The 26,910-nt window shown below is 44.4% G+C and overlaps 1 protein-coding gene across 2 annotated transcripts in view; it reads right to left on the reverse strand.

Moving 5' to 3' along the window:
* Positions 1-26,910, reverse strand: part of MXI1 (MAX interactor 1, dimerization protein) — an 81,858-nt gene that overhangs the window by 3,772 nt on the left and 51,176 nt on the right. For both annotated transcript variants that reach the window (XM_074959372.1, XM_074959373.1), the window contains exons 4-5: positions 2,748-2,862; positions 1,413-1,584 (exon numbers count right to left, since the gene is read on the reverse strand). In XM_074959372.1, the coding sequence (XP_074815473.1) occupies positions 1,413-1,584; positions 2,748-2,862 (287 nt within the window). The remainder of the gene's footprint in view (positions 1-1,412; positions 1,585-2,747; positions 2,863-26,910) is intronic.

Here is a 26,910-nt window from a genome sequence, read left to right on the forward strand (position 1 = left end):
GAAAGACAAGACTTTAACTTAGAAATAGCAGGAACAAGCAGAAAATGGAACCCTGATTTTTGAAACTTCCTTTTAGGCCAGAGGTGGACAAACTATGGCCTGCAGGACCCTCCTGCCCGGCCCCTGAGCTCCTGGCCTGGGAGACTAGCCCCCGGCCCCTCCCCCGCAGCCACGGCACGGTGTGCCGCCAGTGTAGTGTATTAAACTGCTCCGCGAAGGAATGTGTTACTGGTAGCAGTTACCGAGAACAATTTATTACACTACACCGGGGCAACGCTCTGGGCGGCGCGGCTGTAGCGCCAGCCACCGGTGCTCTGTGCTGCGTGGTAAGGGGGCAGGAAGCGGGGGGGGAGGGGTAGATAGAGGGCAGGGGAGTTCAGGATGGTGGTCAGGGGGCAGGGGTGTGGATGGGGTCAGGGTGGTCAGAGGGTGGGGGGGGTGAATGGGGACGGGGGTCCCGGGGGATAGTTAGAAGGGGGGGGGGTTGGATGGGGTTGTGTGGGGCAGGGGTTTCGGGGGCGGTCAGGGGACAAGGAGCAGTGGATGGGGCAGGAGTCCCGGGGGGGGGGGGGTGGAGGAACAGCTTGGCACAGCCTCCCCTAACCGGCCCTCCATACAATTTCCAAAACCCGATGTGGCCCTCAGGACAAAAAGTTTGCCCGTCCCTGTTCTAGGCCTTCTTTTTACATTATAAAGAGGAGGAGCACAACCCATATTTATACTTTTAAGCATGTGTTTGGTTACTGACTTGGGATTATGGATCATTATTTTTAAAACAAAGCCTTTGCATTCTGACTTTAGACAACTGTTCAAATACAGCAGTCAAGTTCAAATGCCACAAGAATCACCTGAATCCACAATCACAACCCCTTTCCTCAACTTAAGCAAGACTGACCAACAACTGAGGCAGAAAGACATGACAAAGCCCACATCCTTTGCTTGACAAATACAGAGACTCATTCAATGGCAAAGCGAAGAGAAAAGTAACACAAAGAGCACAATAAAAGGAAGGTTTCAGAGTAGCAGCCATGTTAGTCTGTATTCGCAAAAAGAAAAGGAGTACTTGTGGCACCTTAGAGACTAACAAATTTATTTGAGCATAAGGTTTTGCGAAAGCTTATGCTCAAATAAATTTGTTAGTCTCTAAGGTGCCACAAGTACTCCTTTTTGCGAACAGAAGGAAGGAATCATTCGCCACTCTCTCAAATTTTCAAGAGAGGTCAGTCTTCATCCTGATGCATCCCTTTTTGTAGATTCACAGATTCTAAGGTTAGAAGGGCCCACTGTGGTCATCTCATCTGACCTCCTGCACAACACAGGCCATAAGACTTCCCTAATTAATTCCTGTTTGAGCTAGAGTAGATCTTTTCAATAAGTATTTTAATTAAGCTGGACGCATGTAGTACACCTACCTCGCTCTGAATCCGAGCGATCAGAGGAAATGGTTGAGCCAATGCTGTCCATTCGTATTCGTTCTATCTCCTGAGGACCTTGCAGTTGTTCCAGCCTTCTCTTTAAGAACCTTTGTTCTCGTTCCAGGTTTTCAAGCTGGTGTTGGCTTCTCCTCTCGGCCTCCTCAAGTTTCTGACATGATAGAATACGACTTGATTATGACTTTAATTCTTGTTTTCTACAGCACAGCCATATACTTTGCTTCAGATTTTCCCATGTTCTGAAAGGATTTATGCTCAGACAAGTATCGGACCAGACTGCCCTTCAGTCACTAGTAGAAATGAAGTCTACTTGTGTCTTTTTTGGTTTACACCTTTGCTACACCTTTTCATATTTGTATAAGGAGGATTTTTGGGGATGAATGAATATCTATACGGGATTGTGTTTTTTTTTTTTAATTGTTGTGTTTTATAAACATGTGTAATTAACCAATAAGATGCATCACTGAGTTAATCCACCAGGGGGCCCCAATTCCCTTAATCAAACAGATTCTGCATTTGTTATGATCACTCGTAACACAAAAATTTATCCTGGGATGTCTGGCTTTCTTGTTGCTTGGTTTAGTAGGTATTTCTCAGAAGCAGTTTTCCATTTAAATAACTATTTATGTAACCTGCTACAGACTCCTCTGATCACAGCTGGGAAATCTACCAGACCAATGTTCTTTGTTTCCGGATGGCCAACCCGTTGCATAAGATGGGAGTCATTTCAGGCTAACACTTTCCTTTAAGCAGGGCTCCCTCCCTTACCAACCCAGAGCTGCAACAAAGGATTTAGGTATATTCCTGATCCCTACAAGACTGGATTTTCTTTTTATACTTTACTTTGCCAGAAGCAATCTATGAAGGGCTTTGGGAAGTTGGCAGAACCACAAATGAAAGACGATGGAAACAATAAGATGTCAACCCTGTTTCACTCTAGAGGCCTATACTGATTTGCCAGCAGGAGGAATGCACTGGAGTGACAGAAGTTACATTTTCCATCAAATTGCAGTCCCTCAATCACATTAGATGTGTTTCTACTTTAAAAAAAGAGCAAGATCCGTACTGTCTTCCCCCCATCATAATACAGAACAGGATCCCCGCTCCCCAAATCAATCATTTCCAGAGTTAACAGAGTTTATTATGGACCCTCCGAACAACCCATGTTGTAATAATGATGGATGATTTAACAGAAGGAGCAATGCATTTGAGAGGTGTTAGTCTCCGGGAGAGCAGATTTAACTCTGGACAGTGGGTGAGTGACTGGTGCAGTTAGAAGCAGCGTCTGGGAAGCCTGGGAAAAGCAGTGCTTACCTTAATGTGTGCTTTGGCTTTGTTAAGCAGCCCAAGCGTTGTGTGCCGGGTGCAGTCTGGCCCTAGTGGTATCAGAACCTTTAAACGTTCTAAGCACAGGCGTAGATGAGCACGTCTGGAGGAGGAGAGACACCGATTAGGAGTTTCAGCCTTATAAAGGACAAAAATCAAACTCATTTCCCCCCCAGGCAGGCTCAATTTTCCACACATCACCCTGTTTCCTTCAGATACTTTATGCCCTGCCATTAAATGTTTACACTGCAAACACTAGTCACTCAACAACATTAGCCCTATTGCTAACCTCTGACAGACAGTTTATTTCCTGGCGCTCACACCTGATAACTTGTCTCGGCTGGATGAACGTTGGGGAGGAAAAACGCACTGAGGCAATGGTTGTGTGTTTGGTTTCACATAACTTCAAGCTGCCAGCTATTTGCAGCCTACTACACTATGTAGAGTTTTATATCAAGGCACTTTCAAGTGTCCAGTGGCATTTACACACTAGCACATTACTGGTTAAGGGAAAAACCTAACATTATATATTGTGCTATGTAACATTCACTGCCCATCTTCCTCTTTTTCCAGCCATATGAGGCAAAAAAGGAAGCCTAACTGACTGCAGTAAACTCCTTACCGCAAAGTGACTGAATTACACCTCACACTCATTAAAGGATCAGATCTGCACTCTTTGGGCATTCTGACTGCAAGGAACGCAGGGCTGCATATTTCCTAGCCCGGTGTTTGAACTCGAGATGTTAACACAGGTTCTCTGGGAGCAGAGAACCTTGGCCTATTTGTGCTTCCACCCCTTGTACTATATTCTACAATAACAACCCCAAAACACCACAGTACTACTGGACTATTTTGTTTTGGACCATTATTACAGAACACTGTAGTTTGGTTTGTTTTTTTAAATATGGGAAACTGCTCAGAGAGCAATCTAGAAATATAACCCCACTCAGATACCACAGTAAAACCAGTTCTGTTGTTTTCACCCATTCTGTATTATGTATTCAGGAATTAACATTAGATTTATGGAACACAGTAAAGTTTTTTTCCAGACTCTACATTAATGATTTATGTCTGAATTTGTAATCCCAATCAATAGCACAATGACATCAGACGATCAGTCTATACTCAAGGTATCCCAGTGCAAAAGGTTCTTGAAAGCCTTTACCAGGCCCGTTCAGACACAAAGGGACGGAATCTAAACTCAGTCCATCTGAATGCAGAAAAACAAATTAGTTTGGACGGTTCATTTACATTTTGTATTTGAAATTCACTATTGTTCGCGGTTTGAAAGGGATGGGGAGAGGAGTCTGTAATCATGCAATTATGTCACTGACAAGCAAGGATGATTAAGGGTAAAGGGGTCAGGGGTTTAGCTGATGAACTGTCAGTACAAGAGCAGCACCCACTAGCACCACTATAGTTATGGGTTTGTCACTGTTTCCATTATAAAAACCTCTTACAAAAGGGCTATAATTCAGCTGCAGTAGCTGCCTCAGGGCTGAAATTTGGGCTTTGGCTGAGAAATTTGTGTTTTTAATGAAATATTTATTAAGAGATTTGGTTTTAAAAGTGTCAAACATAAAAAAAACCCCAAACCATGTCAATGTCACCCTCCCACTCAGTTTTTTCTACAATGAAACCCGCTAGCATTTAATCCTTATTGCTGACTAAAAGCTTTCACTACTTGGGAAAACCAATTTCAGTTGACAGCCATTTCGTGTAGATAAACAGCTCTGGGCATGGTCAGCAACAGGTGCTCTGCTAATCACATTACAAGGACGTTTCGACCCAACGCTGAGCAAATCTGCAATGTAAGGATCAGGGGGACTTGAACCTGGGCCTGCAGGCAGCTCACGCTGCCACAAGTCTGTAACCTGACCTGACTGTTTCCAGCGACCCACAACCCACAGAGGTTATACCACCACAGGAAGTTCCACCTCGAGCGATCTGACTGACAGTTGTTTTAGCAATCCCCGATTGGCTCCTTGACACCTATATAAGTCTATGGGGTGTACCAGGAAGTGTTCAGGCAACAATGTGGATCCCCAGATAGCGACCATGACAGCCCCATATCTCTGCCTCTGAGCTCCCGGTATTGACCTCGGCTCCAAAATTGGATCTGGACTTCCGACTGACCCCTGGAATGCCAACACTGACCCGATACCTGGAACTGACCCTCAGCCTGATTCCCAACCTTGTCTCTGGCTCTCACCCTCAGCTTTACTCTTGACTACAAGCCTGACCCTGACCGTGGACTTCTACACTCCCACCACTAGTCCTGCCTACCTTTCTCCAGGATCCTGACACAAACAGGTTGGGAAATAGACTTCTGTTTAGTTTGGCATCCGTAAATCTGAATTCTGACCTGAAGCTCCTGCAAACTAGCTCGTTGTTTGAGTCCACAAAACTGGGCTGGACATTTTGCAAGATACCAGCCTCTCAGGAGTCGTCAATCACTGCCACTGCCATTTCCTGTTACAGCTGGAAAAGCTCAGAATGGCCTCCCTCATAGCATTTCACCGCTGCACCAGAAAGGAAGGGTGGCTTTGTAACTAAGGCACTGGACTGGGACTCAGGGGAGACAGAGTTGATTTCTCCTTGTCTCCACTGTAGTGTTAGGTTGAGTTATCTACACTTGAATTAACTCCTCTCGAGTGAGCCTAGTTCGACTGAGAACGAACCCACTACAAAATGGCCCTGGAGCTGCAGAGTGATTGGATTAGCAGCAGGGAGTGTTTGCATTAGCAGTACATAGTAGCCATGTCCCCACTGCAGTACTAGCTCCAACATAAGCAGCATTTGAGCTTCAATCCATCCCCCCCAATGGGCGAGGTAAGCACCAATGAGAGATGTGCGTGTGTGGATGGGAATCAGGTTAGGGGCAACACTGAAGTTAGACCTCAAGCTAACAAGGCAGTGAAGACAGGTCTCTCTGTGCTTTCCCACAGGGATAATAATACTTCCTTTCTCCCATCCTTTACTCATCTTTATCTATTTGGATTGTAAACTCTTCTGGGCATGGACTATGGGCTAGTCTACACATCAAAGACCTATACCAACAAAGGCCCCTCATGGGGATACAGATTATACCAGCAAAAGGAGTTATTTTGCCATTATAGGTAAACTACCTCCGCAAACAACATAAGCTATACCAACAAAATGGCTCCTTTGTTGGCATACACTGCAGCTATGTGGAGTATAGGGGGAGGGCATGCCGACATAGCTATGCAGGAAAATCTTGGTAGTTTATATCCAGCCTCTCTCCCCCATGTCTCTGTACAGAGCCTAGCAAAAATGGGCCCCAATCTTGGTTGGGACTATATGTGGAGTTATCAAAATTGAGGTAACACCAACTGCTACCACTTCTGGTTCCATTCCTAACAGAAACCTGAGGTCACTGTCCCAGAACAAGGATGATTCTCGATCAGAGGTGGGCAAACTATAGCCCGTGGGACCATCTGGCCCGGCCCTTGATCTTCCGGCCGGGGAGGCTAGTCCCTGGCCCCTCCCCCACAGCCTCAGCAAGCCGCGCTGCCAGCGCGGGAGGGGGCTGCACTGCAGGGGCAGGGGAGAGCAGGAAGGGAGGCTCACCTACAACCTCAGGGGAGCAGGTGGGCTGTGGGGGTGACGGGAATGCGGCCAACACGGGGGGGAGGACTCAGGAGGAGCACCAGGCGGCCCTGCAGCCAGCCAGAGAGAAGTGGAGCTTTGAAGGGGAAACCGCTGCTTCTCTCTGGCTGCACGGCTGCCCCTGCTCCTCCTGAGTCCTCTGCCCATGTTCGCAGGGCTACATTCTGAAAGGGGCTTTAGGGGGGGTTAGATAGGGGGTGGAGTCCCGGGGGGCCTGTCAAGGGGCAGGGGGTCCCAGGAGGGGACAGTCAGGGGACAAGGAGTAGGGGGGGTTGGATGGGTCAGAGGTTCTGAGGGGGGCAGTCAGGGGGCAGGAAGTGGGAGGGGGCGGATAGGGTTAGGGTTTGGAGAGGCACAGCCTTCCCTACCCAGCCCTCCATATAGTTTTGGAACCCCGATGTAGCCTTCAGGCCAAAAAGTTTGCCCACCCCTATTCTTGATGGTTTACCCACCACAGCTTAGCACGCACAGCTGGACCTGTCCAGGTTGCCACACAAACTCTGTGGTATGCATCATTCCTTACCATGCCTGGGGAGTTTTGTGTTCTAAACCTCACTTTTTTTTTTTTTTTTTTAATTGCTAGGGTGAACCTAGGAAAACACTGTAGAACTGTTCTAGGAACCAGTGATGAGTGCAGACACACAAACTTAGAACATGTACCAGGCGACTGCCTCAGTACCAAAGACCCCTAATGGTTGGGAACAGGATATTAATGGTTGGCTTCTCAATAACCAGTGAATTTCAGGAGCTCTCAAACAGGCCTTGGCATGATATACCATGGCTGTTAGTAGGGGGAAAAAAGAATTACACAAAAGCAAGCAATGTAAAAAAATCTCAAAGCCATGGACACTGAGATGTTGACTTTTTCATTTCTTTCTGCCCAAGAACGATGGAACACAAATGAAAGCAGCTGCTGTTTGGAGACCTTTACAAGGTCTTATGTGGGAGAAAGCAGTCTGAGGACCTGTCCACATGAAAAAAGTTACACTTGGATAATGTAGAGAGTGCCAATGTAAAGCAACCGAGTCAAACTGGTGCAAAAGGTTCATAAGTCTTTTTAAAATTGGCTTCTTCTGGTTTAACTTGAGTCAGTTAGGAACAGGTTTAACTGAACTCTTATATTTATATTTAACTCTGGCCTGGTCGACACACAGGTTTTGTACCAGTAGAACTGAAAGTTAAACCAGTACAACTCCTAGTATAGATGCATGTATACTGGTAAGAAGGTGCTAATACCAGCATAGTTTATTCCCCTCTTTCCTATGGGAACAGTAATCTTGGTGTAAAGCACCAAAATACAGATATTGCTGCATCACATGAGTCGGTTGCACTGTACACTAGCACAGTTAAAGCACTAGAGTTTGTGTATGTGGACAAGGCCTCAATCAATTTAAAACTGATTTAAGTTACACTGTGCAGCTGCCCCATGTAGACAAGCCCTTAGTCTCAACAGACCAATTGTTCCCACTTCTGGAGGGAGAGGGCTCCTTTTTTCAACCAAGTATTTACCACTCCAGCCCACCTCTTCTAGCCCAGCACATTTTAATGGGGTTTAAAGTACGTGTCTGTTTTTTCTCACCAAATATCTTGCATTTCAGCTTTCAAATGTTGGCAGGTGCATAACCTCTTAAGTATTTTTGGCTTCTGTGGGCTGAAGTCAAGCTGATCACTGATGTTAATTAAGCCACAAAGTGTGAAAGCAGCTCTGATTCATTGATGGGAGGCTAAATGTCACACAGAAATCAACTTCTATCAAAGCCCAACTTTTATCAAAGCAGGAAACTGACCAGCTGAGCTAAAATTCCTTGGCAAACAGAGTTTACAGGTGTCACTGGCCAATCTACAGTCCCTTAACAAAAAGTCCTGGCGTTTTACCTTGGCAGTTATAATCCCATAGTCTAGACAAAGTTATGCATCTCCTTCCCCTTAATCTACCTGGTGCTTTACTGTAAGGTGGCTTTAAAATAGCTTCAGGCTCCCTGGCACTTAGTGAAAATACCAGCACTGTCCAAACTTCATACAAGAAAGCCACACAACTTTCCATTTAGACCACTGGATCATGCTAATTACTGCAAAAAAAAAGGTCTAGAAGCATGATAGCTTTATAAAAGGAGAATTAATTTACAATCAGAGGGAAAGGGGCCCCCATTCCAGCTCCCTCGAATCCTTGGGGCATTAGAAGACGGAGATAAATCAGCTTTCAGGGACTGCCAGTTTCAAAGTAGATCTGAGCACATGTGTGCTCATTGCAGGAGTGATAAGTAAAAGTGGAGAAGTGGGGGCAGGATGGGCAGAATCTTCATAGTCATTCCCATCCCTAGGAAGGAAAGATGCTTCAGAAAACAGGGCTACCACAAAGGTTTCTACTCCCTGAGCATGAAAAGTGATAATAGACATGCCAAAGCCCTGACCCTGTGCCAGGGTGAATGCATGAGTATGTGAAGACAGGGGCTTTCTACTCTTCCTTAACCAGCTGGCTGTTTCCCCTTCATTCCGATCTATTCTGGGGGACACAGGGAGGCCCACAGGGTGCAATTGTTTGTCTCACACAGGGACAGCCAGCGGATCGTTTGGATTTGTCTGGCTGGACAAACCACGACTCCTGGGAAGCAGAAGCTGAGTGCTGGGAGGATGGAGGGCTGAGGAACTTGGAGCCTCACATGCTTCTTTGCTTGGCCCAGAAAAAGCACAGGGCAACGTTGCAGCTTACTTTGCAGGCTGGAAACACTGGCCTGGTTAGAGCTACAGCCCACAGAGGGGGGCTGTTTGCCTTAGCTTTTCCCTTTCAATATGTTGGGTCAAATTCAGCCCTGCCAGAAGATAGTTCCACTCCACTAAATTCAACAAACTCTACCGTTGCTGTATTCAGAGGAGCTGCACCCGACTACATCAGGGCCGAAGCTGGCCCGTTGTGGTCCTCTTGTGCAACTGTTACGTGTAAAGAAAGCTAATAATGGAATAGCTGGGGCTCAAGTATCAAAAGCCTGGCCTGTCAGGCTGCAGCCCTGGGCTGGGATGTGCTGCTGGAGTGGGAATGCCAGAGTCAGAGGATAGTGCCTTTCTCAGACTCATTAAGAGTGAAATTCACCCTGGCTGTAGAGAGACTGGCACAGAAAGGATTCTCTCCCCCCACTGCCAGTGGGGAGATCTACTATAGCCCCGAACTGTCCAGTGCAGAGATTTCTGGATAGGAGGAGGAAGAGGGGCCAAGGAACAAATTCAGTAAAGCTCCAAAGCCCTACATATGTGTTACTGGAGCCTACTGGGGGGAGTATTAACGACAAAGGGGCTGCAATGGGTAGCGGTATTCCCATTCCTTTCCCCCCTCGTTAAGTGGCTTTCACAAAGGCAGGGAGAGTTTCACCCTCAAGGCTGATTGGATTTGGATTGGTACTTCACCCCTCCTTCTCCAAGCTCTAAACCCTCAGGGTAAGTCCCCACCCCCTGCTTTGCTGACGAGTCAGCCCGCATTCTAAGCGGCCCCCTCCAGACGCAAAGAGAGCGTTCGCCTGTCTGCTGAGGGCTGTAATTTCAGAGCCTGCTCTTTGCAGTTACCAATGACATCACTGTCTCTGATTATATAAAGCTCTGGTGGGAAGCATATATTTATGTGTTTGCTTCATAGCTTCAGTCATCCTGCTGTACAATAAGTGTCCAAGTCCTTCCACGAGAACTGCTCTGCCATTCCTCCCTCCTCCCCTGACCCAAACCACAGTGTGGGAGAGAGATTTAGGGGCACAAATCTCCAGGTTTCAGGGGATGGGGGTATTTGCTAATACCCTGAGGGGTGGGGGATAGAATTGGACAGACGGCGCTCTGCCCACAGCTTGAAAAGCCCCTCAGGGAAGGCCAGTGAAACCAGTTTGTCCCACACAAACAACTGGGGGACTGAGGGCCAAACACAAGGGCACACCCCATTCCGCCCTCTACCCAGAGAGTTGGCAGCCAGGATGGGAAATACTCCTGTTATTCACCTTCACCCTGCCTCAGCTCTGTGCGCGCACACAGAAGAGCACATAGGCACTAGAAAACAATCCTCCTTCCCCACAGGTGCGCTACAAGTCTGCTGAGACATGGCCCATGGCCCTGCCCTTACAGGAGTAAGCACAATGGCCGCATCTACTGCAAGGGCTTCCCTCCTGGGGAGCCAGAAGGGAACATTTCAAACGGACTAGTCATGGCAGACTCTTGGCAGGGATGGGGCAGGTGGATGACAGGTCAGGCTTGCCCCTGAATTTCACCTTGGAATCTGCAGAGGCAGCTTTCAGCCTGGTCTAAGCTAGTCAAAAATGGGCTGCAAGAAAATCTTTTACTTGCAGCCCCTGTACAACTCCACCCACAAGAGCCAAGCCTGGACTTTTTACGTGAGGTCTTCAGCAGGGCTCTGGCAATAGCTTCCCCCTGGCGTGGCCTGGAAGCTGTAACTACTGCAGATGCACCAGGTCAGCTATATCTAACTCCATGCCTCCCATTTGGAAATCACTCTGAAAGCTACTGGACGCTATGAGGGCAGGTGCTTTAGAAACCCCAGAATGCACTGGTACGTGTGGACAGTTCCAACAAAACCAGAGTGTCGGTGCAGATGTGATATGGACAAGCAAGGCAATCTGCTATATCAGGCATCTACATCCCTGCGATGGGCTCCTGGAGTTGGGCCTGATTCAACTCCCAGTGAAGTCAACAAAAAGACTCTCCTTGAATTCCCTGGGAGCCACGTCAGGCCCTTACTGTAGATACACCCGCCTTTACTTGTGCACATTTTTCCTTTTCATTACGGGGGGGAGAGGGGGGGCTATACAGGATAGAAATGGATAAAATAAAATTACCCTCCACTGAGGCCCTGATCCTGCAAAGTAGTTAAGGACATGCTTAACTCTAAGTCCTCAGGCAGTATCATTGAAGTCAATGGGACTACTCATGCTTTAAGTTAAGCATACGCTTCTGTGCTTTGCTAAACCAGGGCCTGAACTCTTTCAATAAACAGAGAGACCTGGAAGAGGCTACAGGCAAACCTCCTTGGAAAAGCCACATCTCACTCATAGAAGGAAAGGAGCCAGCAAAGGAGTAACTTTCTAGAAAGCAAATTATTTCCAAAATGTTGGATTGCATTTTCTTTTTATAAGAATTAGACAACAGCGATAAGTGAAAAAGCCAATTTCCAGTTACCAGCAGATCCCTACCACCCTACTTCAACAAAGCACTTTAGTTCATTCTTCACATTAAGCACATGCTCAAGTCCTTTTGAGGCTGAATCAGGAGCCTGCTCCTTTAAAAAAAAAAAAAAAAAAAGGAGAAGGATCTCCGTGTGGAAGTGAAAAAATAATTTTATCCCCTCTCTTATCAAGGAGATGGTCTTATCAAGGTCTAATTTAACCATGAAATTCGAAACCAGCAACTTTGCTTGGATTTCACTGTTAACAGCTTGTTTAAAAAATTCAAGAGAGAGATCACTGTTTAAAGAAAACAATTCCAGGAAAATGGAAGTGACCCTGTATCAATAATTCATCAGAAGACAATGATTTTGAGAAGAAGTAACGAGAAGCATATGCATAAACTGGGGAAGGGGGGAAATAGAGTTTCTTTCTGTAAACAATTCATAGGTCATATGTCTACTTATCTTTTATAGTCATCACATGACAATGTTTTTCCTCTACTCTTGCCTCTAACCCAAAAGAGACCTATCCCTCCCCCTATAGCCCCAACAACCTAACACCTATTGGCTGGTGCAGTTTCAGAGCTCCTCTTTATTGGATGCTTCATCCTTTAGCAGAGGAAAAAAGAAAATCTAAGATTTTGCCAAGTAACTAAATCTGAAATTGAAGGCAGTCAAGTGCTGGGGCCTGTATTTTCTTTGCTGCAGAGTGTTATGTAATTGCTCCAAGCCCTTGAGCCATGCACAGTAAAGCTGCCATGGCATACAGCCAGTTTTCAATAACTCCACACACACAATTCCACATGATGGCCGCTGGCACCTTACCCTACGCTTTTTTTTTTTTAAAGACACTCTGGTTCAGAAGCATATACTTAAAAACAAAACAAAAAATTCCTCACTTGTGTTACTAGATCTTTTAAACAAAAAGAAAAGATTAAAAATACCCTCATTTACTTCTCACTATTCACACTGACTGTTTATCTTCTGTGTTTCACTCAGACAGGGATGAGGAAGACAGACTTAGTCAATTTCACTTCTGTTTCAAGTCAGTTTCACTTGCCAGTTCCCATGCATTAGGAACAGTGGTGCTATGTGTTTGGGTTGCAAACTCTCCACGGGAGTGTGCAAATTGTTATATCTATATATAGATATCTATTTATCTGCTGGTCTAATGTTTTATAAAAGCTTTTTCTTGTACAAAAACAAAAACTAAACCCGACACAAATAAAGCATCTCCATAGGCCAAATTTTCAGCCTGGTCTTAACTAGACCTCATTTGCATGCACAAATAATCAATGTAGATGAGTATGTACCTGACTGTAACTGCATATCGGGGGCAAGGTAAAACTAAGTGCAAAAGAAGTGGCCGCCTATGAAAGTCAGGCCTTGTGACTTTCCTCTTCTTTCTTAGAAGTAACATTAAGCCTACCAGGGAGATTACTATTTGTACAGGGCCCTGAGTTCAGTTAGGGCTTCCAGATATTACCGAAATACCAATAGTAATAACAATACTTAGTACATTTTAGGAAACAATGTACATTCTATCCATTGTAAACATATGGGACTATTTGACAGATCACTGAGATCAGCAAGATAGAAGCTGTCAATACAAGGGTCAATTCCATAGCTGTTTAGTTTCCTTAATTCCACAGCTGATACAGAATTTTTACAATGCCAGACACATAACAGCTTCAAAAAACAGAATCAGTTTCCTCCAGGAAAAAAGGAAAGTCCATTCAACTACTATAGAAGAGAGCAGCACCTAATACAAATCCTTACTATTCAAACCCCAGAGAGATGATTCAGAAACTTTTGGTATTTGGTCCAGCAGAGCTTCTTTCAGGGTTTGGCACCTGAAGCAGAAACTCTGCCCCTGGCCTCAACTTCAGTACCAGAAGGAGTCCCACACAGCCCCAAAGTGGCTGGGAAGGGGTCATGATCAGGCCAGGCAAAGAATTTGTATAATCGAACAGTTTCTATTGCCCTCTAATCAATCTTCTGCAGAGATAAACATCTCACTGACTTGAGTCTGGGAAGATCTACAAGTCCTTAGGAGTTGATAGATTCAAGAACAGACCACACAAATATTCTTGCTGTGTGTTTTGTTTTCAATTAACAACAAAATAAAAGACGAAATAGAATAAGACACACCAATAGCAGTCACAAACCATACATCCAGGTTTGTTCTCTCTATCTTTAAAATAGCTCATGCAGGTCTTTCCTCAACTCGGAGATCTGTCTGGTATACGGTTGCCAATTTTGGTTGGATGTATTTCTGGAGGCTTCATTCCTTATTCTTTAATTCCTAGAGACTCCAGGACAATCCTGGAGGGTTAGCAACTCTAGGTTGGTATTACGTTTTCATACTCATGTGACCATGCTTTTCAGGGTCCAAGACAAACCCCAGGGCAGACTTGAGTAGAGTACAAAAGTCTAGGAAGTTTATCAAGGCAATTCCCTACACTGCCCCTGGGCCTGGGTTTTCTGCAACGGTCTCGTTACCCCCTTAAGCCTGTTCCAGACAGACCAGCAGTCCTCCACAGAGTAAATCAAAGAAACAGTCCCCAAACCAAACTCAATAGTCCTGTGCCAGGCCTACCTTCCGCCGGAGGGCTCTGGCAATTTCTGCAAAGGTTCTGGGATGGTCCTTCTCTCAGGGAGCAAAGGATAGGAAGTCTGTTCTCCTCCCTGGTCAGCCAGCTGCTGCCCCTTCATTACCTGAGTGGGCCCACAGCAATTTGTTAACCCTTGCTGGCTCAGCATGGGGTTGGTATGCCCCATCACAATCCTGAAGAGACTTCCTATCATGCCCTGGTCTTCTAGGGGTATGCACTCCTCACTCTGCAGAATCAGAGAAGAAGGGGAAGACCTGACAATTCCTCCAACCGTGCATGGTGAATGCCACTGAAAAACAGATGTGCCTTTTCTCCAGACAGGTAGCTCCAGGACGAACATGGAGAGATCAGACACTCAGGGAAAAATATCCCCACAGGCTCCTCAGCCAGCCCTCCATTGTGCATAATAATACATTTTGCACACGGGTTCTATTGTTTGGGTGCACAGGTGAATATACCGAGGCCCGATCCAGGCTGGCACACACATGTGGGGCCCTGTTCAGGTGGCATGATTCAAGGCCAAACCACTATGGATGCAGTCATGAACACGCACAGGCTACCTTCTGCAAACATGGTCCACACAGGACTACACCAATCTCAGATGGCACCCATATGTCTGAGATCAAAGTCTGCTTTGCTCTCTGGGTTGAGCCTGTGCTGCATTCCTCCTAGCTCTGCTGAGGAGACAGCACCAGGGCAAGGAGCAGCACGCTTCAGTGGACAGGCGTCAGGAGACCTGGCTTCCATTTGCAGCTCTACCACTGACCCACTGGGTGATTTGGGCAAGTCACTTCACCTCCCGGCATTTCTGTTTCCATTCCACTCTTTGTCTGTCCTGTCTATTTGACTGGAAACTCTTCAAGGTAGGGTTTGACTCTTACCATGTGTGCATGCAGTGCCTAGATCTTAGTAGAGGCCTCTCAGTTCTAGTATAGAACAACAGCACTACCAATCCCAACTGTTCAAAAATTATGAGTCAGGACCCAAAAGCCAAGATATTAGCTTAAAGAACATGAGACTGTTTTCAAACACATTTAAGGATATTTTTATTTGCCTTGTGGATTCTGAGCTTTTAAGTTGGCTACATAATTTCAAGCTTTTCTTCACAACCAAGAAGATCTGACACTTAAATAAAAGCTGAAATTCTCATGCAATCTCACGATTCCAGCAGCTGAGGCTTGCAGAAAATACTCCAAAAAAATTGGAAGACTCATAATAAACTCACAAGACGTGGCAAAAATGATATAAGTAGTAAAGGACAATCCTAAAGTGAGGTGCCCTATCCCAGGATAAATCTCTCTAGTTGCAGCAATATGACCACTGATGCTTTTTTACCCTACCTGATTTCTCTTTAGAAACAACAATGTGAAACTTAAATTTAGTTTCAACTCACTAGAGAAGGCAAGGTATTTTTGCACATTTCACAAACAGAAGGTGAATAGCTCAGTGCAAGTGGGCATCTAGAAAGAGAAGAATCAAAGAAGTTAGTGACTTAAAAAAAGCACTTTTTTCTATTCAGTTCTAATATAAAATTGTTAATGCTTTGTGTTAGAGATGTATGAATAACGGATTTTTAGGTTCACTGACCATTCAAAAAAATTGAAAATAAAATTTGTTTTGACCATTTAAAAACCTTAATTAATTTTATTAAAAAACAAAAAGGACATTTTGAAAGCAAAATATTGTTTCAAATTAAAAAAAACCCCAAAACCTGATTTTTTTTTCTGATTTGCATTTAGATTTTTTTTTTGACCAAATTCAGTGAAACTGACATGAAGTCTGGAAATGTTTCAGGGTCACCAAATCTTACATTTTTTACTGAAAATTTTTGCCTAGCTGTAGGTTTCAGTTTCTCTCCCCCCTGTCCACACAGAGCATTTCCTTTTCTCTTTGGACGCAGTGGAATTTGAACATCCCTGGAAAGCTTTGGAGAGAAACCGCACATTATAGTGGACATTCTGGAGTGGAGTCTATTAATACCATAGCTAAATGTTTTCCAAAAATTGTATATTGAGGGTCTACTAATAATGATCTTGGCCTTCAGCCGCAAAGTGTTTTAATCACTGATTCTGATTAACTGAACTTTAGTGTACTGTGGTGTTGTGCTATACATGATGTTACATGCCAAATTCCTTTTAGGCTCAACTACCCATTACAGTATCCTAAGCCCTATAGTAATCATTGGCTCTAAATGCTCACTACATCACATTCTTTTTCTAACCAGAAAACAAGGTCTAGTTCCTGCTGGTATGGTTATATATTGGTAAATCCTAGACAAGACAATGTGGCGCTAATCCTTGGTCATGCACTCCTCTGATAATGCAAACATTTTCCAGCGAGGTACTGGGACTATGATACAGTTATATTCAGGTATTTGGCTGGTTTACATGCTGTAGAGGTCTTTATCCTTAAAAAACAAACCACCTTGCAAAGCAAGCATTAAAAGGCAATGTGGAGGCTAACCACGTTAATTACAAAGCCAAGATTAGAGTAATAAAATTCTGCCTTTAAGTTAAAAATAGAGAAGTACTCTTTAAATATCCAACTCTGTTTTATGCCCTCATTCTTGCTAATCCCATTATAATCACCCTCCTCAGAATGCACCCAGTGCTGCTAGTTGCAAAGCATGACACTCACAAATGGCAGGAATTTACACCTCTGTTCCACCAGCTGTCCAGCAAGGCATCTGTGCAAGTCTACAGAATGCTGCCAAATCTGAGCAAAGATGAACAACTGACATTCATTAACCAACCATTCTGTCACCTCTGGGCATGCAACTTTACTGCTCAATGAGGTCTCAAAAGTGACAGTGGCCAAGATTTTCAGAAGCAGCTAGTGATTTTGGGTGCCTGATCGGAGAGCCTTTAAAGAGACCTGATTTTCAGATAGTGCTGAGCCCCAGCCCTTTGCAAATCAGGCTCCTTTAAGGTGTCTCAAGTTGGGGCCCCAAAAATGGAAGCACCTAGAATCACTAGTTACTTCTGAAAATCTTGGGTGATGAGCTCTGTGGAGTGACGTGCCAATTTGGGTAAGGAAGAGGCCACCAGTTTGGTACAACCAGCAGTCTCTTTGAAAGGGGCCGAGGACTGCTAGGAGTAAGCATGTTGCCTCTCAGAACTGAAACACATTTTTACTGGTGATCTGTGGAGAGGCTCGAACAGCACCTGTGTGTATCATAACTGATTCAAGTCAATGCTATTAGTCACTTTCCAGAGCACGCTTACTCAGCCATACTAAAAAAGCCCAAACATTGCAAAATCTTCTACAAAACCCAAAACGCTTCTCGGCTTACTTATCGTCCTCTATTCTCACAGTATTCTCACACGCAGTATTTGTAGTTAGAGTCTAATTTTCTTAGAATTATCATCAAATTGATCCTGGCGTTTTGTGCATAGACATCCAGAAAACACACTCTACACATGCCAGAAGCAAAGCACACACAATACAGACATTATTTCAGACTTTTAAAATAATATTATTAAAATCAATTTAAGCAGCAAGGACGTGCTCTCTAACAGATATGTGACTGCTGATGAAAGAATAAAGGCCATCAGCCAATTATTTGGGACAATATATTTCCTGTTTTGTAAATTACAGGCAAGGAATATGCAGAGTATCACAGTTATATAATGCCCTTATATTAAGGGTCACTGTCTGTCATATACACAAGCATGTCCAAAAAAAGTTGTGCTATTCTCTGAATTACAAAGCTAATCTACAACTTCGAAAGCCAAGATGTTGTTAATGCTCATTAATATGAGACTCAAGATTTACCACTTCTTTTATGAAACCATATTTGTTCATCTTCAAATGGGGGTGAAAAAAAACCCCACAATTCTTTGATCAAAATAACTCTACTGGGAATCCCCTCTTCAAAGTTCTTTTCAACTTTCCCTTACGGTACTTGTTGACTATCGGTCTTGTGCCAATATTTAGTCTTAGATGGAGTTTATCACCAGTTTTGGGCTGCATTCCCAAGAAACCTGACTCCAAGGAGACCTGGTCCCGGCGCACCAGGATCGCTACCAGCCTCAAACCGTCCACAGACCCCACCCGTTTATCTCTTAATGGTTTCACGCCCTCTTGAACTCTATTGGGAATGTTTGTTTACACCAGTAGTTCTCAAACTGTGGGTCGGGACCACAAAGTGGGTCGCAACTCCGTTTTAATGGGGTTGCCAGGGCTGGCGTTAGACTTGCTGGGGCCCGGGGCCAAAGCCTGAGGGCTTTAGCCCTGGGTGGTGGGGCTCAGGTTACAGGCCCCCTGCCTCGGGCTGAAGCCGTGGGGCTTCGGCTTTGACACACACTCCCCAGCCTGGGGCATGAGGCTCGGACTTTGGCTTTGTTTCCCCCCTCCTGTGGTGGCGGGGGCTTGGGCAGGCTCATGCTTCAGCCCCGCTCCTAGGATCACGTAGTAAATTTTGTTGTCAGAAGGGGGTTGAGGTGTAATGACATTTGAGAATCCCTGGTTTGCACATAGGGTTTTATACCACAAGGAAAGCATGTGCTCTTAATCTAACAGCTCTTCACACTGTCAGAAATATTTAGGTAGCCATCAAATATCAACTGTACCATCCAGCTGCAGAGGGCATGCATCTGGAACAGACGAAGCAGTGCATGTAATCTAATCTTGTAGCTGTAAGCCATCCCAGAAAAAAAAAAAAAAGGTTACCAATTAAGAGAAAATCACCATAAATATAGCAAATGTGTGGTTGAAAAAACAGCACTGTAATTGGGCAAAGGGATTTAAAAAGACCCTAATACCATTATCTCCTATTAGCTATAAATTTTTGTAGATGAATTAAATCAATGAAATAATACTGATACTGTATTTAAAAAGTCCTGAAAATTCCTCACACTGGGTGCCGTGTTCAGTGCTGATGTAAGTTACTGTGCATATTACACAACAGTGGATGCCAAACAGACGAAAAGACATATCAGTGGCAAAGTAGTGTACATTGCACCACTTTGGCACTAGATTCTGATCTCATGTACAAGTGTGTAAAGCCTTTGAGAGAAACCCCTGTGACTGAGAACATAATCTGGCCCACTGGATCCAAAAATGCACATTACTTATTTGTTATTCCGTGGGGCCAGTTTCAGATCTGAGTGCTGGTGCAATGTGATCAGTACTCCAAAGAGCTAAATTTGCCACCAAGAGAGTCTGGAACTATGTGGATCTAAGTAAAACTCTCTCTTATTTTACACCAATCTTCTCTTGCACCTTTGACCTGCCAAGGGAATAGCATTAAGTCTGCCTCCTACCATTGCTCCAGCCTCAGAACAATGGAAATGCGTGAAACTGACCATCTGGGAATCATTTTCTTGGGCAACAAGCAAAGAAAATGTACCGATGGGAAGTGAAAATCAGCTGTGTTGACTTTGTTTTTTCAGCTCAACTGGAAGCTCCACAATCCTTCCCATATGATTCAAGGAGTCATTTTATTAAGAACAGATTCTTGCTAGTTGAACCCTAGATCTGCTGTATAAGGTTACTCAAGGCCCTTGTCTCAGGAAGCGATACAGTGAAAGGCCACGGTTCTAATTTCCAAAGAACAAGGACAGCTGTAGTCCACACCACTAACATTTGTGGGAGGATTAGCTGCCACGTGCTCAGTACCCATCCTGCAATGGAAGGATCAGGATTCAATCTGGGAATAAATCAGGAAACGATTTTGGAAAGGAAAAAAAAAAATAAAAAAGGAGCTGTAACATGTAGTCCTTAAGTCTGTTTCTACTTGTTCAGTATCAAACTCTGGGGTAGAACTTATCAAACAAAGCCACATAAGTTACAACTACAGAACTATCTTCAGTAATAAAGCATTACATATTACACACACCCTGTAAAAGTAAAGCACTGGCAAAGCACATTACATACTTCTGTACTGCTCAGGGGAACCTCCTAGTAGTGTTATTAATTTGGAACACAAAAATACACTATCATTTCCATGCACTGCTTACACTACACCCACTCCCTGCAAGTATCTCAACTAAATCTCTCTCTCTCTTTTTTTTTTTTTAATAAAAGAAGCCATTAAGGAATTTTGATTGGAAGTCATCCAGTCAGGAATGGCTTGTCATTCAGTTAAATGTGAGGCTTACTATCATGAAACACAAAAACTAATCTCCGAGTGCAGATTTATAGCCTTTCCCAGCAAAAGTCTGACCCGTTTTGCTGCATTCTGATGTGTTTTTAGGCCATGTAAAGTGACAACTCCAAAGAGCAGAATTTTCAGCTGATTGCATAGATAGGAAGGAAGCATAATCTAGTGGAATGGGCACTGGGTTCAATTCCCAGCTATGCCACAGACTGCCTATGGGACCTTGGACAAGTCACTTAACCTTTGTGTGCCTCAGTTCCCCATCTGTAAAATGCAGCTAATACGAATTCCCTACCTCACAACCATGTTGTGAAGCTTAATCCATTAATGTTTGTCAGCTGCTCAGACAGTACAGTGATGGTGGCCATGTATAAAGCACTGAGAGAGATACATGGTTTGAAGTGTTAATTATTTCATTCAGTATTCACACATCAGGTTAATAACCAACACTGAGTGTGCATGAGTTTTAATAAATCAAATCCAATTAACACTATAAAACTCACACATGGATAAAACCTCTGAAAAACCTCTTCTTGCAGGCTGTACTTAGGTGGAATATATACTGAAGTCCATGGGATCAGCCTGGACTGCACAATCAGGCTGATTTTGCTGATCCAGCAACCATAACTATTTACAGAGCTTTTCTTCTTTAAACTACCAGTCTTCCCTGCATTAATGCCAACCCCTCTTGTCCAAAAAATTATGAGTCATCCCCATCTCAAGTCATCAGATTGGCTTAAAGAGTCACATGGTTTTTAAAAATAATAAATGTGGGGATCTTTTTATTTTCCTTCTGGGTTTTGAATTTTTAAGTTACATTTGGATCATGTGTTTATGCTTTTCTCTGAAGCCATGAGAGCAAGAAACTTTTTTTTTTTTTTTTTTAAATATGAATGCTGAGTTTCTCACTTAAGAATGCTTGAGTCCAGGCACTGGATCTTTAAGAAAAAGCAGCAAATATCAGACTTAAGATAAATATGTGAGACTTGGCAACACTGACATTATCTTCATTTTAAATCCTTGAATTGTTTTAACAAATGCTCTTTATTTTATTCTTTAAAAACTGGCAAATCCAATCTGGCTACCCAGAATGACTTAGGGATGAGTCGCTAGGGAGCACTCACTGGATAGCACATTCTAAACACCCAATGACTCTGGTGCGGAGGGTTTATGGAAATCCACTGCTTCTGCTTTGTGCGTTTTTAGAAAGCTTGCTGCTTTAGCAAGTGCTGATTATTCACAACCCTGCTCAAACCACAGCTTAAGCCCTCCTAGGCCCACAACACTAAATATGTCTTCACTACCCACAGGATCGGTGGGCAGCGATCGAGCCAGTGGGGATTGATTTATCACGTCTAGTCTAGACATGATAAATCGACCCCCGAGCGCTCTCCCATCGTCTCCTGTACTTCAGCGCCACGAGAGGCACAGGCAGAGTCAACAGGGGAGGGGCAGCAGTCAACTCACCGCGGTGAAGACACGACAGTAAGTCGATCTAAGTACGTCGACTTCAACTACGCTATTCACATAGCTATTTCCCCCCCTACTGTTCCCCACACGTTCTTGTCAACTGCTGGAAATGGCCCACCTTGATTATCACTACAAAAGGTTCCCCCCGCCCCGCTCTCCTGCTGGTAATAGCTCACCTTACCTGATCACTCTCCTGACAGTGAGTATGGCAACACCCATTGTTTCATGTTCTCTGTGTATATAAAATCTCCCCATTGTATTTTCCACTACATGCATCCGATGAAGTGAGCTGTAGCTCACAAAAGCTTATGCTCAAATAAATTTGTTAGTCTCTAAGGTGCCACAAGTACTCCTTTTCTTTTTGCAGAAAAAGCTGCTACTCTGATAGCTGAAGTTGCATAACTTAGATCGATCTGCCCCCAGAGCGTAGACCATGGCTAAGTTTTCCCACAGATCACTAGGAAAAACTTTCCATCAACAAAGCCCCAACTTGAGTGTGTGACTCAAGAGGACCTTATCAAGGCTTTGTGAAATCATATCACAGCAAACAGAGGCCGCCCAATCTCCCAGCTCCCTGAAATCCCTTTGCCGAAATGTATCCCCATATGTGCTTTATACAGCAAACATCAAGCCTGTAAGCTTCTTTTCCAAGCCAAGAAAAAAAAGTTTAGAAAGGGTCACACTGGAGAGCACAGTCACTGAACGTTTCCTAAAAGGGTCATATTACCCAGAATATCGTACAGGGACAAACTGTTCTTCTGATCTGGTTTCCTACTTCTTCAGGCATCAAGGGAGGTGTGGGGAGGGGGAGGGGTGGATGTGTGTTTTGTGAAACATCTTCAGTGTCTAAATGAACATTCACACTCATCCTTCAAAGGTAATTAAATTTGCTGAACATTCAGGCCTTTCCTCTTATGGTACCAAAGACTCACGGAAGGTTGATTTTTAACCTGATAACCAGCAATGCTAAAGCCACTCTCTCACTGAACCATTGTGCACACCTTAACAGTCCAGCTCAATCCAGAGCCTCCCTTTCTCTGTCTAGGATCTGCAAGTGCTACAGAGGCAGCCTGCTGAGACTCTCCAAAGTAAAAGGACAGTTTTGCATCACTCAGCTGTGACTCCACCAATTGATTGAGGGAGAGGCAAATGATTACTTTGGAAAGGGAGTTCCACCTGACCCTCCCACAGCTGGAAAGCAATGATGCATGGATGGGAGTAGGGAGATTGAAGTAAGGAGGGTTGGGGAGAAGAGATTTTCAAGGCCTTGTGCTAGATGCAGCTTTTTTTATGAAGAGAAAATTCCTGCCCTTTAAAGTTCACAACCTAAACAGACAAGGCAGACAAAGCTTTGTGGGGAAGGGATATGACACAAGAGCAAACTGAACACTGGGATGGTTTGTGAACATCACATTAGTGCCAGGATTTTAAATTTTCTGGGTAGGATTTTGCTGGGATGGATTTAGCTAAAGAGAGACCAAGGAAGAGAGAATGGACACTGGAGTGGGGAGCTAGACAGAGTGAAGCTGAAGTGAAGAGACTCTGAGTTGGAGCAAACACCTAATCAGCACAGGGGAGAGAACATCCAGAGTAGAAACTGGAAAAAGCAGTTGGATGCTGATGACATCATCAGTGTCTGAATGTTCCTCTCCAGTTGCTCCCATTCATGATCACATAGACCAACTCCCCCACCCATCTTGGAATGTACAATGCTCCCATGGGAAGAGGAGAAATTGGTTACATCAAAGTTCTTTGTGTATTTTTAGCTTTTTTTAATGTAATTTAACAGCTGGAAGCAAAGGAGAGCCAGCACCATGTGACCAACCAGCTCTCTACAAACCACCAGCAAGTGTTCTGCAGGCCACCAGTAGTTTACTGATGTGCAGTAAACCTAGCACAATGGGGCCCCTGGGCCTCAAGGTGCTACTGAAACAGTGGGAAATAATTATATATTCTGAGATCTTTTTAGACTGTGGAAGAGCAGGGAAGCAGAAGCAGCACCATCACTAAAGACATTTAAAACTAGACTGGACAAAGCACAAGTAAACATTCTGCAGGGAGCAAGTCTGAGTTAGCAGGAGAAAGCACTAGATAACCCAAGAGACCAGATAACCTTTTTTCAATGAACTATATTAATTTCCTACCTTTCCTTCTTCAAACTCACTTCTTCCTGAAATTCAGAGACTCGGCACTCCCCATGTAGGAACTGGCTAGTAACCACACTCACTGTTGAGCCAACCCCTGTGTATTATGCAGAGCAAAGGATTCAATGCACTGGGTATTTAAGCAGCGTAGGAATGTCTCTCCTGGGAGGAGGTAGTGCAGAATGTACCATCCATCAGTCTCCGAAGTGACATGTTGCTGGGAGAGCCAAGCAATCTCCCTACCACAACATATCTGTATTTGGGAGCATGGAGAAGGGAAAGAAAATACAATTATGCATCAAAGGAGAGGTCAGGCTGCCTACAGAGCCTCCAAGAGCACTGTTCTAGGGCCTTGGTAGAGCTGCAAAACATAGTGGTTGCTTAGTTACAGCTGTTCCAAGCTCTGAGTAACTTACAAAATTCCCCTTGTGGAGGCATGCTAGCTTCCAAACCGCCTCCTGTTGTCTTCTCCCATTCCTACCTCTCAGCACATGGCTGAACATCTACCCACACGCTCACCCACCTTCAGAAACTTATATCAGACCTGGCTTAGTCCTTACAGGCATCAGCACTCTTCCCCCTCCACAACCAGCCAGTCAGGTTGGCACATACTTCTGCTCTTCTTCACCCCCACATAACACTGGTCCCATTCCCCCTTATAACTAACACACCCCCTTACTTCTGCCAACAGTGTCCTCTCCCAACATGACCACATCCCCCCAGCTCAGCGATTGGGGATGGGAAGACAGTAAGATAACACACGTAGAGCTGGGTTCAATCCCCAGCTTCTGCCACTGAGTCACGGTGTGATGTTGGGACCTTTTCTGCCTCACTTTCCCCTGATCTGTATCCATTTTCTGGGAGGCAACGATCTCTACCTCTATAAAATGCTTCGAGATCTACAGATGAAAAAAGTGCTATATACATAAATTATACTAGAAAACAATTCAATACTTCACTGGACAGTGGCTTAAATCAGTGGTTCTCAACCTATCCAGACTACTGTACTCCTTTCAGGAGTTTGAAACCCAAACCCTGCTGCCTGGGGCTGAAGCGTGTAACTTAGCTTGGCAGGACCCTCATCGGGCCCCAGGCAATTGCTCTACTTGACACCCCCTAATTCTGGCCCTGCACTTGCAACCCCCCAAACCCATCCCATGACCCCCAGGTTAAGGAACTCTGATCTAGATGAGTGGCTGTACCCCCTAGACGATCTCTGTGTACCCTGAGGGGTATGCATACCCCTGGTTGAGAATCACTGGCTTAAATTAAGGCATATTCCCATTAGGAAGTATTGTGCAATGAAAAAGAACAGCAGAAAAAAGTATTCCTGAATGTACATGACATGACTACTTTAAATGTAAGCACATTTTAAAATACACACCAGAATACAAGACACTCCCATTCCCTTTTTACACCCCTGCCCCGCACCAATATTCTCTCTCGTGTCATGTCCTTCCTTGTCCATTTTAGTTTGTAAGCTCTTTGAGGCAGGAATCACGTCTGCTGTCTGAGAAGGATCAGGCATACCTACGACACTGTATAAATAACAGGCATGAGGATTTCAAAAGTGCCTGCGTGATTTAGGCAATGTGAAAGTCAATGGAATGCATATTCCTAAGGGTGCTTCTACACTGCAAAAAAAAGAGGCACAGCAGCAAGTCTCAGAGCCCGGTCAACTGACTCAGGCTCACAGGGCTCATGCTACAAGGTTAAAAGCAGCAATGTAGATGTTCTTGCCTGGGCTAGAACCTGGGCTCTGAAACCCGGGGAGGGTCTCAGAGTCTAGGCGCCAACCCAAGTGATAACATCTACATTGCTGTTTTCAGCCCTCTAGCATGAGCCTTGTAAGCCTGAGTCAGTTGACCCGGGCTGGGACTCTCAGGCAATTGGGGAGGTTTTTTTTGTTTTTTGTTTTGTTTTTTTTTTGCAGTGTAGATGTATCCTTAGTGACTTACGTGCTTTGAAAAGCCCACCCTAGATCAATAATAGGTCTAAATACACAGACAGTAGGTTCTACTTGACTTTACATTAATATCTAGATTCAAGACAAATGTTTATTACTTACTATAATTGTAAGTAGCGCAGCAACTTATCCTAAGAAAATGCATTTATTAGAAGAAGAGGAACATGTGTTAACTCAAATTCACAGCAGCTGTTTCTAGGAAGGCAACACTGTATTTCAAGCTTATGTCCTGTTTCCATTGGTGATTCTTCTGTGTTTGCTATCTAATTTACTTCGGTTGATTTATCAGTCCAAGTGTCCTGCCACAGGGTTGCGTTACACAGTCAGTTATGAGCTGGTATAAACCACCCGCCTCTGGAAAAGCATGTATGCCAAAGCTAGTCTCGCAACTTTCCCCATTCACCACAGTCCCCCTCTCAAGAAGCTAGGTCCTCAACCTAGACTTCTGGGCAGAATAACAGCAAAGTCATCTGATGCTGGCAAGAGCTTTTTTTTTTTTTTTTTTTTTTTTTTTAAATAAATCATGCTGCTTTATATATTTTCTCTCCAAGATAAATAATTAACAGGGGAAGAACAATCTTACTTACAATCTTAGTGCACTTCAGGCAGCGTAAACCACAAGGCCACACTTGAAAGGCTGCCCCAAATATTTCAAACTCAACACACATTGGAAGAGACACATGGGTCACACACAACACTGGGATCCAGGATTTCCCGAGTTTTATATAGGACTGTCCATAGGCTTGGGCAACTCTCACAACATCCGTGTCTTAGCTTCCCTTCTATAAAAAGAAGACAATACCAACCTCCCAAGGGCATCATGAGGCTTTATTAAGTGCTTTGAAGATAAAGAGCACTGTGTAAGAGATAATACATATTTCTGGACAAATGAAATCTCAGACAGGCAACAACAGAGTCAACAGGCTTCCCTATCACACTCTGCTGAACGCCAGGTGGGGATGTGGCACTGGTATAGGTATGGCCTGTGTTATCAGATAGTCGCCCTTGCTAATGCTGCAGGTGGTTTCTCTGGCACTAAGGGACAGGAGGAGAATTCCTGACCCCTAGCTGCAC

The sequence above is a fragment of the Natator depressus genome, chromosome 7 (genome assembly GCF_965152275.1).
Source record: "Natator depressus isolate rNatDep1 chromosome 7, rNatDep2.hap1, whole genome shotgun sequence".
In the NCBI taxonomy this organism is placed as follows: Eukaryota; Metazoa; Chordata; order Testudines; family Cheloniidae; genus Natator; species Natator depressus.